Source organism: Salvelinus namaycush, chromosome 9 (assembly GCF_016432855.1).
Source record: "Salvelinus namaycush isolate Seneca chromosome 9, SaNama_1.0, whole genome shotgun sequence".
Taxonomy (NCBI): domain Eukaryota; kingdom Metazoa; phylum Chordata; class Actinopteri; order Salmoniformes; family Salmonidae; genus Salvelinus; species Salvelinus namaycush.
This window is the reverse complement of record NC_052315.1, coordinates 23,191,948-23,206,637: the sequence shown is the minus strand read 5'-3', so window position 1 is coordinate 23,206,637 and position 14,690 is coordinate 23,191,948. Positions and strand designations below refer to the sequence as shown.

At 41.6% G+C, this 14,690-nt stretch overlaps 1 protein-coding gene across 1 annotated transcript; it reads right to left on the bottom strand.

Moving 5' to 3' along the window:
• Positions 1–2,099: 2,099 nt before the first annotated feature.
• On the bottom strand, positions 2,100–12,474 carry tat (tyrosine aminotransferase). The gene is made up of 12 exons (XM_039001134.1): positions 12,342–12,474; positions 11,206–11,527; positions 10,986–11,090; positions 10,518–10,585; positions 10,201–10,359; positions 9,159–9,297; positions 8,977–9,029; positions 6,008–6,160; positions 5,720–5,848; positions 5,501–5,584; positions 3,511–3,609; positions 2,100–2,859 (listed from the first exon to the last, which is right to left on the bottom strand). Exons 2-12 carry the CDS (start codon positions 11,480–11,482, stop codon positions 2,719–2,721), a joined length of 1,407 nt encoding a protein of 468 aa, XP_038857062.1. The 5' UTR covers positions 11,483–11,527; positions 12,342–12,474; the 3' UTR covers positions 2,100–2,718.
• Between the last annotated feature and the right edge of the window lie 2,216 nt (positions 12,475–14,690).

Genomic DNA, 14,690 nt, shown 5'->3' with positions numbered 1-14,690 from the left:
ACAAATAAAGAAAAACCCTTGAATGAGTAGGTGTGTCCAAACTTTGACTGGTACTGTATATCATTGAGTTAATAAAGCCGCATACACACATGGTTTCTTTTTTTGTTTTCTTGAGTAAGGGTGCTCCAAAATGCAGGTGTTTCAGCCTAGCTCAGTGCTTTCTGAGGTGGTGGGGCAAGCCAGAAGAAAATACGTAGTGTTGCGCTGTGATTGGCTCATTGTTCTGTCACTCATTGGCACACTACGTCACTGCCAAAGGGTAGAGCTCGAAGATTCAAGCCCCTTGGGTGCTGCCATAGAGTTACATTAGACGTGTCCATCCAAGAAGGCTCAAGGTCATTGGCCACAGATAAAATGACCTCACATCACATTATGTCTACAGTAGCTTTGATTGGACTGATATGAAGAGAAATAATGAAGAGAAATTATAGATAAAACGTATCAGTGCTCATCGGCTACGGACATAAACATTACACAAGAAGTTGGAAATCGCAAATTCAACAATGAGTGGTTTGGAAGGAATATATGTGGCTAACTGCAAGCATTGCAAAGCAATCATTAGCCTGCTATTCAGTGGAGTGGCTGTGTGGTCTCAAGTCTAAGGGTCTCTTTTCCTAGTTTAAAATTATAAACATTCAACATTGGCCATGCTGTCAATGAAGCATGATTTGTGTCACGCTCAAAACAACTGTTAACGCGGAACTGCAAAATCTGACTTTAGTGAGTTCAAGACAACTGGGAACTCGGGAAAAATGAGCTACGTTTTGAACTTTCATCCAAATCGGAATTGTAAATTGGGAACTCGTGCCTCTTTCTAGAGCTACGACCTGAAGATCACTGACGTCATCATGATTCAACCTTTTTTCTCTTCAGAGTTTTCAGGTTTCTTGAAAGCATCATAAATCCAGAGAATGCCAGACTTTGATGATAAAGTTTGATGACAAAATATGCCCACGAAGGACCGCCGCGCCACCTTCCTGTTCAAGTGAGCACAGCACAAAAACGTGAGTCAAAAAATGTCTTGTATGTTGCTGCATAAATGATGTAATATGCCAGGGATGTCACGTTCCTGACCTTATTTCCTTTGTTTAGTCTGTGTTTAGTTGGTCAGGACGTGAGCTGGGTGGGCATTCTATGTTTTGTGTTTCTATGTTGGGTTTGTTGTTTGGCCTAATATGGTTCTCAATCAGAGGCAGGTGTTTGTCATTGTCTCTGATTGGGAACCATATTAAGGTAGCCTGTTTGCACTGTTGGTTTGTGGGTGATTGTTTTCTGTCTTTGTGTTCTGCACCAGATAGGACTGTTTTCACATTTATTGTTTTGTAGCTTGTAGTGTTCACGTTATTATTCTTTATTAAACATGTTGAACACTAGCCGCGCTGCGTTTTGGTCCTCTCCTTCATCCCAGGAAGAAAGCCGTTACAAGGGAGATATGTATACTGTAGCTAAGAAAGTAATGCTAAGTGTATGTTGTGTAGAAAGCTGTTAGTAGCCCTTGTGCCTCCCCCTAATAATTTGGTCTATTTTCACCTCTTAATTTCACCTACTGTTCTGACTTGTTGGTGCACATGTAGCCTATAATCTGTTTTTGAGAAATTGAATCATGGAATATTGTAAGAGCTTTCAGTGTCTGCTTATATGCCCCCTTTATTTATCCAATGGTTCTGACTTGGTGGACAAGGAGAATACTGTAAGAAAGGCCCATGTTCTGAATTCTGTCGCTGTACATTTCAAAAGTGCTGAACAAATAGTTATATTGGCTACGTCCGTCCTAGCTCCCTCATTAATGTCTTAATCGAAATTACGGATTGCCTCTTATCCGTTTGTCGTCCCCATATACCATAGTTTGTACATCTCAATTGTCAGTAGAAACCACATTTGTTTAAGCAAGTCAGCCATATCAGCTATGTTTTTTTTTAAAGGCAGTAAATGAGGCTGAATGAACTGTTTCGCTGACAGACAAGGCTCTGCTGATAGCCAGGTGTACCAGTGGTAATGTGTTGGGACTGTATCCCACTGTTTTTTTTTTTGCCCCACCAACATTTACATGCGAAAATCACCACTGGTTACAACAAACAAATAAGTATTTCATAGCTTAATTTGGTTTAAATAACTTTTTTATATGAAAGTAAAAAATAAAAAAACATTCAATATTACATCAACATAACAAATAGATTATATACATAGGAAAAGTGTTGGTTAAGCATGCAATATATCAGAATGTATACCGAGTGTCATCATAATTCTAACACATGCAAGAAAGAGTATGTAACGCTGACTATGGAAAGCACTGTAGATCATCTGATCCATGCTGGTGCTTCAGTTCCATCTGTTTCCGTGGTGGGATCAACCCAACCATGAACCCCATCATGGTTCTATACGCCCAATGGTGTTCTGGTCAACCCAACATATAGAATAACATTAAGAATTCAAATAGTTAGACAAAGTAAGGTTGACATAAGATGGCCATACAAAATATAAATATCAGGTCTGCTCATAAGTTGGGGTACCAAAGATGGACCACCACCAATGACATTGCAAAAACCTTTGTTCCCGCAGTGCAACACGATATTTGGACACATCTTCTCTCTCCTCCTCTTCCCTAATTTCTTTCCTTTTACTCTCACCCTCTTCCCGTTCTCTTTTTTTCACATTTACTTTTGTCATATTCTGTACCCATACTCTTTGGTCTCCCCCTCTCCCAGGCTGTGTCTCTCATTATTGGTCTAGCTCGTTGCTGTCTTGGCTGCAGGTTCTGTAGTGGCGCTGGCAGAACTCCCGAATCCGTGTACACGCCTCCACCATCATCTCCTCTGGTACGGTCACCACGATCCGGAAGTAATTTGGGTACTCAAATGCCTGCAGGGAGAAGAGAATTGTAAACGACAAAACAAGGTAATTTCTCTACCCATGGTAGACAGAGAGGATGGATGAGTCCATTAGATGGATGGATAGATAGATGTAAACAACATGTAAACTATATTTAGTCTCCAAATGTTTATTGAAAAGATCAATATATTTGCACAATGAGCTCTTGTTGTCTCTCAAATACATCGTTACAGTTATTGGTTCGCTAGCTAGTGAATTTTTGCCACATTAGCATTGACATGAAATCAGTCAAAACACCTTAAAACAAGACATGGTATCAAGAACAACCACCTACGATTCCCTACATGGTAGCTACTTGTCATTGCCCTTACAAAAACAGATTGCAGTTAGAGTGCAGTATAATTGCAGTATGTTTCAAATACTGCATCCAAAATACCACAGTGCAGTTTTTCTGGAATTACTGCGTTTAAAATGCCACAATCGACTGCAGTTACTGCACTTCTACTGCAGTTTCAAAACTGCAATCTTTTTTGTCGGGGTGTTGCTAGCTTTCTGACTGTTCAGAATCATAACAAATCATGGCTTCCACTCACATCGATAGGCATGCATAATTCTCTTGACGTTGTCAGCCAACGCGTCAATAGATAGATAGATAGAAATATGTGTGTGTCTGGTGTTTACCGTAGCAGGCAGGCAGAAGACGGACTGCTCAGTTACCAGACGCTCAGTGAACTGCACATCGTTCTGGAACTCTGGGAAGTGTTCCATCTCAATTCCCACCTAGAAATACCAAGACACACATTAAGTATCCTACTAAGCATTTAATGACAGGAACATCTTTTTTGGTCCTGTCTGGCCCGGCCGCCTTGATTTCAATGTCCACAGACAACCTATAATTCGTTAAGATTTGGTCCGGTCCAGACCGGCAATAATAAAATATTCTGTTGCAATCTTCAGTTGTTTCCTCTTTTCTATATTAAGGCTTGAAAAAGTATTATTGTGATATAATGCTTACGTCATTGAGAATGTACAGTATGTGCAGTTGAAATTTGGTTATAGAATCAATAAACAAAAAATACGTACAGTTGAAGTCGGAAGTTTACATACACTCGTTTTTCAACCACTCCACAAATTTCTTGTTAACCAACTATAGTTTTGGCAAGTCGGTTAGGACATCTACTCTCTGCATAACACAAGTAATTTTTCCAACAATTGTTTACAGACAGATTATTTCACTTATAATTCACTGTATCACAATTCCAGTGGGTCAGAAGTTTACATACACTAAGTTGACTGTGCCTTTAAACAGCTTGGAAAATTCCAGAAAATGATGTCATGGCTTTAGAAGCTTCTGATAGGCTAATTGACATCATTTGAGTCAATTGGAGGTGCACCTGTGGACGTATTTCAACGCCTACGTTCAAACTCAGTGCCTCTTTGCTTGACATCATGGGAAAATAAAAATAAATCAGCCAAGACCTCAGAAAACAAATTGTAGACCTCCACAAATCTGGTTCATCCTTGGGAGCAATTTCCAAACGTCTGAAGGTACCACGTTCATCTGTACAAACAATAGTACGCAAGCATAAATACCATGGGACCACGCAGCCGTTATACCGCTCAGGAAGGAGACGCGTTCTGTTTCCTAGAGATGAACGTACTTTGGTGCGAAAAGTGCAAATCAATCCCTGAATAACAGCAAAAGACCTTGTGAAGATGCTGGAGGAAACAGGTACAAAAGTATCTGTATCCACAGTAAAACGAGTCCTATATCGACATAACCTGAAAGTCTGGTCAGCAAAGAAGAAGCCACTGCTCCAAAACCGCCATAAAAAAGCCAGACTACGGTTTGCAACTGCATATGGGGACAAAGAGCATACTTTTTGGAGAAATGTTCTCTGGTCTGATGAAACAAAAATAGAACTGTTTGGCCATAAGGACCATCGTTATGTTTGGAGAAAAAAGGGGGAGGCTTGCAAGCTGAAGAATATCATCCCAAACGTGAAGTACGGGGGTGGCAGCATCATGTTGTGGGTGTGCTTTGCTGCAGGAGGGACTGGTGCACTTCACAAAATAGATGGCATCATGAGGGAGGAAAATTATGTGGATATATTGAAGTAAAATCTCAAGACATCAGTCAGGAAGTTAAAGCTTGGTCAAAAATGGGTCTTCCAAATGGACAATGACCCCAAGCATACTTCTAAAATTGTTGCAAAACGGCTTAAAGACAACAGAGTCAAGGTATTGGAGTGGCCATCACAAAGCCCTGACCTCAATCCTATAGAACATTTGTGGGCAGAACTGAAAAAGCGTTTGCGAGCAAGGAGGCCTACAAACCTGACTCAGTTACACCAGCTCTGTCAGGAGGAATGGGCCAAAATTCACTCAACTTATTGTGGGAAGCTTGTGGAAGGCTACCCGAAACATTTGACCCAAGTTAAACAATTTAAATGCAATGCTACCAAATACTAATTGAGTGTATGTAAACTTCTGACCCACTGGGAATGTGATGAAAGAAATAAAAGCTGAAAGAAATAATTCTCGCTACTAATATTCTGACATTTCACATTCTTAAAATAAAGTGGTGATCCTAACTGACTTAAAACAGGGCATTTTTACTCGGATTAAATGTCAGGAATTGTTAAAAACTGAGTGGACACATAAGACTCACCATGAGGTACATGGCTCCTGATGGCATCACGGGGGTCAGCCCAGGAACAGTGGACAGTTCAGAGAAACAGATCTCGGAGTTTGACTGAGAAAGAAGCAGGAAACTAGTCAATAGACAGTCAGTCGGACAATCAGACAGATATCCAGATAAATCAATATGTTAGACTACTACCATCTGCATATAAAATAATTGGGGAAGGTTCAAGGGAGGGGGACTCACCTCGAGGAAACTGATGGTTCTGTGGTAAAACTCCTGGGGCGTGTCGTTCAGGATGCTCTCTATCGCACCCTGGACAATGGTGCAGGCACCCAGAATCCTCTGGCTAAGCTTAACCAGACCCTGACGAATCTGAAAGCAGAAGAGAGACAGATTAGGTACATTAGAAGTGATTCCAAACCCCAGAGGACACAGATTAATCTTACCATATGTGTATAGGTGTAGCGTATGTGTATAGATAAACTGGACTTCACATTCAGTATGCGAGTAGTGAGAGGCTGAATTACTTACCTCTTTTCCGAAGATTTGATTCTTGTCGTGGATGAGGATCCAACCTAGCCTCCAACCAGGGACTAGCCATCGCTTGGCCAGACCACCACACGCTAGGATGGGCACATCACTGCTGAGGGACGCCGTAGATTGGTATGCGCAACCTGGAAACACCTGATCATGGAGATACAGTACACACTCGCATCAATACAAAACATACTGTAGAAGACAATGTAAAATAATCAGGGTTAGTTTACACTAAAGGGGAAAAGTTTTAATATTTTGATTCTATTCATAATACAGAGCATTACACTCAGGGTTGGGCGAATTACTTGAAAAATACACCCAGCCACTAAGCAGAATGTGGCCAGTAAAAAAGGAAAACGGTCATTTAAATGTCTGACCCTCCCTTAAGGTAACTGTCTGGTACGATAAAGACGGCAATAGACAGATGCGACAGATGCAGGAGAAATATGATTATATGCCATCCAAGTGCTTGGGCAGTGAACAGGGTGGAGCTGTGTTGACTAACCAAAGATGTCCTATTGACACAAAGTCCCTGATGTTTCAGTTCCCAGTGAAAGTGGGGATCTGACTTTTTTGGTTAAAATACGTTTCTGTGGAAAGCAACCAAGGAGAGCAAATTTGGAAGTTTTGGAGATTTCAAATAAATTAGAACAGAGCTTCCATTCCTACCTAAAGAAGACTTCTGAGCTGTGTGAATCAGCACAGCTTTTAATGATGTTAAAAAATCTGCCATTTCAGTGTGTTTGAGGCAAACACTTGCAGCCCACATCGTGATTTTAGATCAAGTAATTCAAAATGTATTCAGCTGTTTTTAAGTATGTAACTGTAATCCAATTACAATTTTTTAAAGAAGTTAGATAACTCCAGTTGTACCCAACTCTGACTACAGTACAGTGCAAATATCAAATCAAATCATCAAATCAAATGTATTTATAAAGCCCTTCTTACATCAGCTGATATCTCAAAGTGCTGTACAGAATCCCAGCCTAAACCCCCAAACAGCAAGCAATGCAGGTGTAGAAGCACGGTGGCTAGGAAAAACTCCCTAGAAAGGCCAAAACCTAGGAAGAAACCTAGAGAGGAACCAGGCTATGAGGGGTGGCCAGTCCTCTTCTGGCTGTGCCGGGTGGAGATTATAACATAACATGGCCAAGATGTTCAAATGTTCATAAATGACCAGCATGGTCAAATAATAATAATCACAGTAGTTGTCGAGGGTGCAACAAGTCAGCACCTCAGGAGTAAATGTCAGTTGGCTTTTCATAGCCGATATGGTCTTTCTTCACCCATTGAAAAATAAAGCACTTCAACTTAATCAATCAATACAAACAACACCATCAAAGACAACAACATGCCAAAAATGTGTATCAATAGGTAAAAATGATGAAACTAATTTGACCATAACAAAGTTTGTGAGGGATTTCATAACTTTATGTAATGCAAATGTATTGTTATGCACTGCTCGTCTAAGAGAAAAAGACAAAGAGATGGAAGGAGAAAAGGAGAGAGAGAGAGAGCAGAGAAAAAAAGTGGTGGTATGGTAACCGTAGCAAGCTGGCTTTCATTAGAGCTGAGGCCTTGATGACGGGTGGGAGATCCGCCCCGCGTGCTATTGGTCAGAGCACAATGACTGACAGTTCAGAAAAAGAACATCCCAAACCTCACCTCAGATCTAATTTACAAAGCATTTATGGCTCCGCTCTAAGCTCTCGTGAGCTGTGTTTTTTTTTCACAGAGAGGAGCCCATAGGGGCCCATAAGGAAAGAGCCTGGTGCTTGTCAAACATTCCCCTCTAACCATGAGATGGAACTTATGCTGCCCAGACACATAATGCCTCCACGCAGCCCCTAAACAGGCACCCCTCCACGCAGCCCCTAAACAGGCACCCCTCCACACAGCCCCTAAACAGGCCCCCCTCCACACAGCCCCTAAACAGGCCCCCCACTTCTTCTCCCCCGCTCTCGCACTATATTACCCTCACATCTGCATTAATCGCAAACACATGCGGCGAGAAGTGCACAGTCATTCTGAGTACTTCTGTTCTAGTGGTTAGAGTGTTGGGCTAGTAACTGAAAGGGCCTTGTTTTGAGTCAACATTGTGAAAAATCTGTCGATTTGCCCTTGAGCAAGACGCTTAACCCTAATTTGCTCCAGGGGCTCTGTACTACTATGGCTGACCCTGTAAAAAAAAAAACATTTCACTGCACCTATCCTCTGTATGTGACAGTAGTATTATTATTATATTATTGTATAGTTTTTTGTACTGAGCGAGACATTGGTGAATTCTGAGCCCATGTGATTTATGCACTCAGCGACCCCAATCACCCCCCCATAGCATTCCCAATCACATTGAAGTAAAAGTAAAGTTGAAGTAAACAAGCTTATATTTTGGGTTCCGATGGGCTACGACAATTGAGCTAAGCTCATGAGGCATTTATAAGTTATGTTGTTCAAGAATCAATGAGTATACAGTATATCATTCATTTATAAGTACAAAAATAGATGTAGCAACTGCGAATTTCCCTTTAAGCTATCCATAAGAAATTCTCAACACAGCTCTCAGAAATTACAGAGCAGAGGAGCGCCTCTTGTCTACAGTTTACCTCTGTGGCTCATCCTTGGATACCCAGCAGAGCTAAGCCAGAGAAAACCTCCCTGTAACTGCTACAGAATGTTAAAGAATGTGCCTCGCTGGTATTATGTATTACATGGGGCCTAGTGGCCAGGATGTAGGCTATACCCCAGAACCAGCAGCCTACTCCTGGACGCATGACCAGTCTACTACTGTATTGCACACCTCCATAGACCAATCCTCCTCCATGCCAGAATACAATCCAATATAGATTCCTCTCCTTAGTCTCCTATTATGCAATAGACTCAATGCCAGTTTCTGTATTAGTCTGTATGAGTGTCTGTCTCTGTTGTGTTTGTTTCTGAGAGTGCTTCTGTGTGTATGAACTCACCATGTCACCATAGATCTCATCAGCCAGGATTGGGACGCAATGTTTGGAGGCAACTAGACAAGAGAATAGACACATTCAAAAATATTACAATTAGAAGTGGATTCATTATAGGAACCAAATGCTTATATTGTGTTATAGTGAGAGGGAACACTGTGGCCAGGGGGTGAAGGAACAGGGCTCACCAGAAAGGATGTTCTGTAGATGCTCTTTACTGTAGACGGAGCCACAAGGGTTGGAGGGATTATTGACAATCAGGCAGGTTGTCCTGTCATCTATCAGGCTTTCCATGTGTTGGAGATCGATCTCCCAAGACTTCTCTGGCTGCAAGGACAGACAAAGTCACCACGAGTCAGAGAGCAGACATAAGGCTACTTACTGTACATGCACTACACAGACGCTGGAAAACAGACAAATCTGCAGATTCTGCACCGTCCTAACTGTCTTAACTGACCTTTGATCTCATAGGCTGCATTTACACAGGCAGTCCAATTCTGATCTTTTTTCCACTAATTCGTCTTTTGACAAATCAGATCAGCTCTGAAAAATATGTGTGAAAATATCTGATGTGATTGGTCAGAAGACCAATTAGTGGAAAAAATATCAGAACTTAGTCAGGATACTCTGTGAAGATGTAGGTTTTCAGATGTTTTCAGAAGATGGGCAGGAACTCAGCTGTCCTGACATTATGAGGAAGCTCTGTGAGAGTTCTAATAATGTATAAGTGGATTGTATAGGTGAATCAATAGCAGCTCTTAACACTGTGTGCAGTTGTCATATACACATCATGACCTCAAGAGTCACGACATTCCACTGTGTACCTGAGTGACTTCATGTTTTTTATGGATGTAATTCAACTAAAATGTTATGTAGCTACAAGTATTTATCTGTATTTGTTTGTGTGTGTGTGTGTGTGTGTGTGTGTGTGTGTGTGTGTGTGTGTGTGTGTGTGTGTGTGTGTGTGTGTGTGTGTGTGTGTGTGTGTGTGTGTGTGTGTGTGTGTGTGTGTGTGTGTGTGTGTAAGCCTAGAGGAAAGAAAGCCATCCAAAATGATTTATAAGTAAGTACCAGATATGTGTCAATGAGGAAGAGCTCTGCATTTCCCCCACTCTTTCTCTTTCAACAATCTATTTTCCACCCTTCTTCGCTCTCTCTTGCTAACATCCAGTTTTTCTCTTTGACTTATTTTCCCTCTATTTTGCTCCTCCCCCCGTATCCAACACTCACCAGAAGGTTGTACAGTTTGACCTGGATGCCCAGAGACACAGCCAGAGTCTTGTAGAGGGAGAATCCAGGGCAGGGGACTAGGATGTTGTCTCCAGGGTTACACAGCACTGTAATGGCCAGATCTATAGCCTGACTGCAGCCACTGGTCAGAAGCACATCCTGCATGGAAGAGAGAGGAAGATAACAAGATATTTTTTTTATGTCCTCTAGTTTTGGAGAGAAAATAAATTACAGTAGCAAGACAGGTGAGTATATGATGAAGAAAAAAAGACAGTTTGAATGAGTTAAAGCAGGTAAACGATGAGAGGTAAACACACCTCTGCCTCCAAGGGGGCCTCGGGGCAACTGTAGAAGTTTGCCACCACCTCTCTGCTCTTCTGATAACCTGTTGATGAGTAGAAGACAACATCTTATATTTTGTACTGTAGTACTGTATACTGAACTCGGTAGTCTGCTGGGAGAAAGGGAGATTTCGCCTGCATCCGTCCTTAGAGCTACAATCATCATTAATCATAGAGTGGAACCCTTTCAGTTCATCTGCAGACAGTCAATTGGCCCTATTTTACGTAGCTCTCTCAACTTCCCTGACTGAAATTACTTTAGCCTCCAACTTCTCTTCCCCTTGCAAGCCGCCCAACTCCCCTATAGCTGTGTCTCATCTCATATCCTCCAAATTCCCATTTAAATAAAATACAAAAAAATAACTTCATCCCTAGTTTTTTTACACTTGACAAGCTTTTTGAAATGTTGGTGCTGTGGTGAGAAAGTGCTTGCGTGAGTCTTACCAACAGACGGAGCATAGCCGTTGTATTTGTGTGAGTCAATGGCGTCCTTCATGGCCTGGAGAACTTTGTCATCAGTAGGCAGGTTCCCGAACACAGTAGGGTCCCCTGATGGAATGACAGGAGGACAAAGGAGTACATAAGAAACATAATTCTGACCAACTGCACTTCACAAGTGAACACACTGAGCATATGCAAATGAGATAGTGGTGTAGCATCTCACCAATGGACAGAGCAATCATGGGCTTCTCAGGGTTGGGTGTGAGCTTCATCCCATCCACAATGGCACGGATGGGATTCAAGGTATTGACTGACATCTCTGAGGGCCGGATGTTCCATCGCTGCCTGCAGCTCTTCTGCTTGGCCGGACAAACAATGCCTTTCACAGCTTTATGATGGTTACCGTTTCCATTAAGACCTTTTCCATTGACACAAACGAGAGCATTCTTCTCATGGATACCACTCCCATTAATTTTCACCTCATAGGACTGGTTCTCCATGTTGCAACTGCAGCTGAAGATGGGAGAGATAGGAAGGAAAAAAGGCTAGGGGAAAAAAGATAGGACCAACAAATAGATTTTCATGAATAATTCCTGCATTATAAATTGTTGTAAAATATCATACAAATAAAATATATTAGGATTATTCGTTAATATTCAAATGACTAGTCTAATAATCAATTCGAAAACTGAAAATCAACTTGTTGGATAAAAAAAACATCAGTGCAGAGAAGTAGGCTAGCCCAGGTGTTAAATTACCCATGAAAACTCAACAGGTGCGATGTTTATATAATCCAGTTTGAGATCAAAAGCGCTGCACGGGCTGTTCTGAACTAATTGAACCATGTGCGCAGTTAGTTGAACATCTGAGTAATGAAGAGCGATATACCGATCAGACTGGGACACCTCAAGTTATTGATATGATCTTATTAATGGCTATCTCATCACAACGCCGTATAAATAGCAGTATAAATGGGGTGTATAGTCCATTAGCAATGAAAACTATGTATATAATGCAAAAACAATATATCAAATCTATCCTAATCAACTCAAATCTATCTTAATCAACTGATCTGATACAGCCTGAAAAAATATACAAACAAGACAATTGAAATTAAGACAGAAACAACAACTATTCTAAAACTACATATAATAGGCATCTCTTTGGAATAAGGTAATATTTGTTTTTGCATGCGTAATAATAAACATGTGATCTATACCTCAAATAAAAAGCTATAATACATTTACCAGGCGTAGCTTATTTGAAATTGCCTCTAAATAAATTGGACACTTAGGCTACTTGCTAGAGGTAGTTAAATGCGTTATCATACATTTAAATTACAATAGTCCTTTTAAATACCTTTACAATCTCAAAAGAATTTCACACTGCAAATGAAGGAATTCAGGTAAAATACTGAATATGAACAAAGACTGACTGATAAATCCGTTATAAGCCGGCTTTATAACAAGCCCCCCGAAAATGGTAGCTGTTGAGCCTTGCCCGTATTTTCATTGGTGGAGACTGAGGGTTGTGCCATACACCCCCGTTACATCATTCCCAAAAATGTAAAACACTGCAAGGTTTGGGTTAAACGGCATTAACTCTTTCCAAAAGACAGATACCAGACTCATGAGAGGAGACCCATGGGACCCCAGCTGTCCTCGTGCGTAATGCGCACAGGAGAGAGACGCTCACATCCGATGCCCCACACAACAATTACTAAGCAGAAAAAGTACGAGTGGAAGATGTGTGAATATGTCTGGCCATAACATGTTATTAGTTTCCCATTTATGTTTGCAAAATCCCAAAGGCTCATCCGGTCGCCTCAAGTCAAATCAATATGTAAGCCTATCAGTGGAGGCTGCTGGGGGGAGGACGGCTCATAATAATGGCTGAAACCGAGTCAACGGAATGGCATCAAATACATGGAAACTGTGTGTTTGATGTTTTGATACCATTCCACTTATTCTGCTCCAGCCATTACCATGAGCTCGTCCTCCCCAATTAAGGTGCCACCAACCTCCTGTGAAGCCTATAGCCTATACAACATCATTGACCAAGTCATGGATAGATGGCCTCTGATTTTCCTACCTTTCATGAATGGGGAAAACCTTTTTTTAAATTCTAATGAAGCATAAATCAGTTGATATTTATAAAAGTAATTGATTTCAGCCTTTATCATAGGTCCATAGGGTTTCCAATAAACTTTTTGAGGCTCAATCAGCTTGAGTGTGGTTTAGGATGAGCATGCTTCTTCCTCAGTAAAAGCAAGCAAAACGTAAAAAGTGGAGGTACACTATATATACAAAAGTAGGTGGACACCCCTTCCCATTAGTGTATTCGGCGATTTCAGCCACACCCGTTGCTGACAGGTGTATAAAATCGAGCACACAGACATGCAATCTCCATAGACAAACATTGGCAGTAGAATGCTCTTACTGAAAAGCTCAGTGACTTTCAACATGGCACCGTCATAGGTTGCAAGTCAGTTCGTCAAATTTCTGCCATGCTAGAGCTGCCCCGGTCAACTTTAAGTGCTGTTATTGTGAAGTGGAGCAACAATGGCTCAGCCGCGAAGTGGTAGGCCACACAAGCTCATAGAATGGTACCGTCAAGGGCTGAAGCGCATAACAATCATCTGTCCTCGGTTGCAACCGAATTTCCAAACTGCCTCTGGAAGCAACGTCAGCACAAGAACTGTTCGTCAGGAGCTTCATGAAATTAGTTTCCATGGCCGAGTTTCCAGCCAATCGTCGGCTGGAGTGGTGTAAAGCTCTCCACCATTGTTCTCTGGAGCAGTGGAAATGCGTTCTCTGGAGTGATGAATCACGCTTCATCATCTGGCAGTCCGATGGACGAATCTGGGTTTGGCGGATTCCAGGAGAATGCACATGCCCCAATGCATAGTACCAACTGTAAAGTTTGGTGGAGGAGGAATAATAGTCTGGGGCTGTTTTTCATAGTTCAGTCTAGGCCCCTTAGTTCCAGTGAAGGGAAATCTTAACCCTCCAGCATAGAATTACATTCTGGACGATTCTGTGCTTCCAACTTTGTGGAAACAGTTTGGGGAAGGCCCTTTACTGTTTCAGCATGACAATGTCCCTGTGCACAAAGCGAGGTCCATACAGAAATGGTTTGTTCGAGATCGGTGTGGAAGAACTTGACTGGCCTGCACAGAGCCCTGACCTCAACCCCATCGAACACCTTTGGGATGAATTGGAACCCATCAGTGCCCAACTTCACTAATGCTCTTGTGGCTGAATGGAAGCAAGTCCCTGCAGCAATGTTCCAACATCTAGTGGAAAGCCTTCCCAGAAGAGTGGAGGCTGTTATAGCAGCAAAGGGGGGGGGGACCAACTCCATATTAATGCCCATGATTTTGGAATAAGATGTTTGACAAGCAGGTGTCCACATATTTTTTTGTCATGTAGTGTAAGTACACCCCAATCTATGGAACAACTAAACGTTGCATAATAATAGTCCTTCCAGAGCTTGTTTTGACAGTCAAGGGCTGTCAAATGTTTAGTGCTCCAGTGGTATTTCAGTGCTCCATGCATTGGGTGATTTTGCAATCCAGTTGCTGAGAGTAATTATGATAGGGATTTCTAGCAAATGTCCCAAATACCCACAGCATAATGGACAGTATGTGCACAGTAATACATAAAAGCTAAATAGGTATATAGAGTAAAATACAGATATGTAGGATAT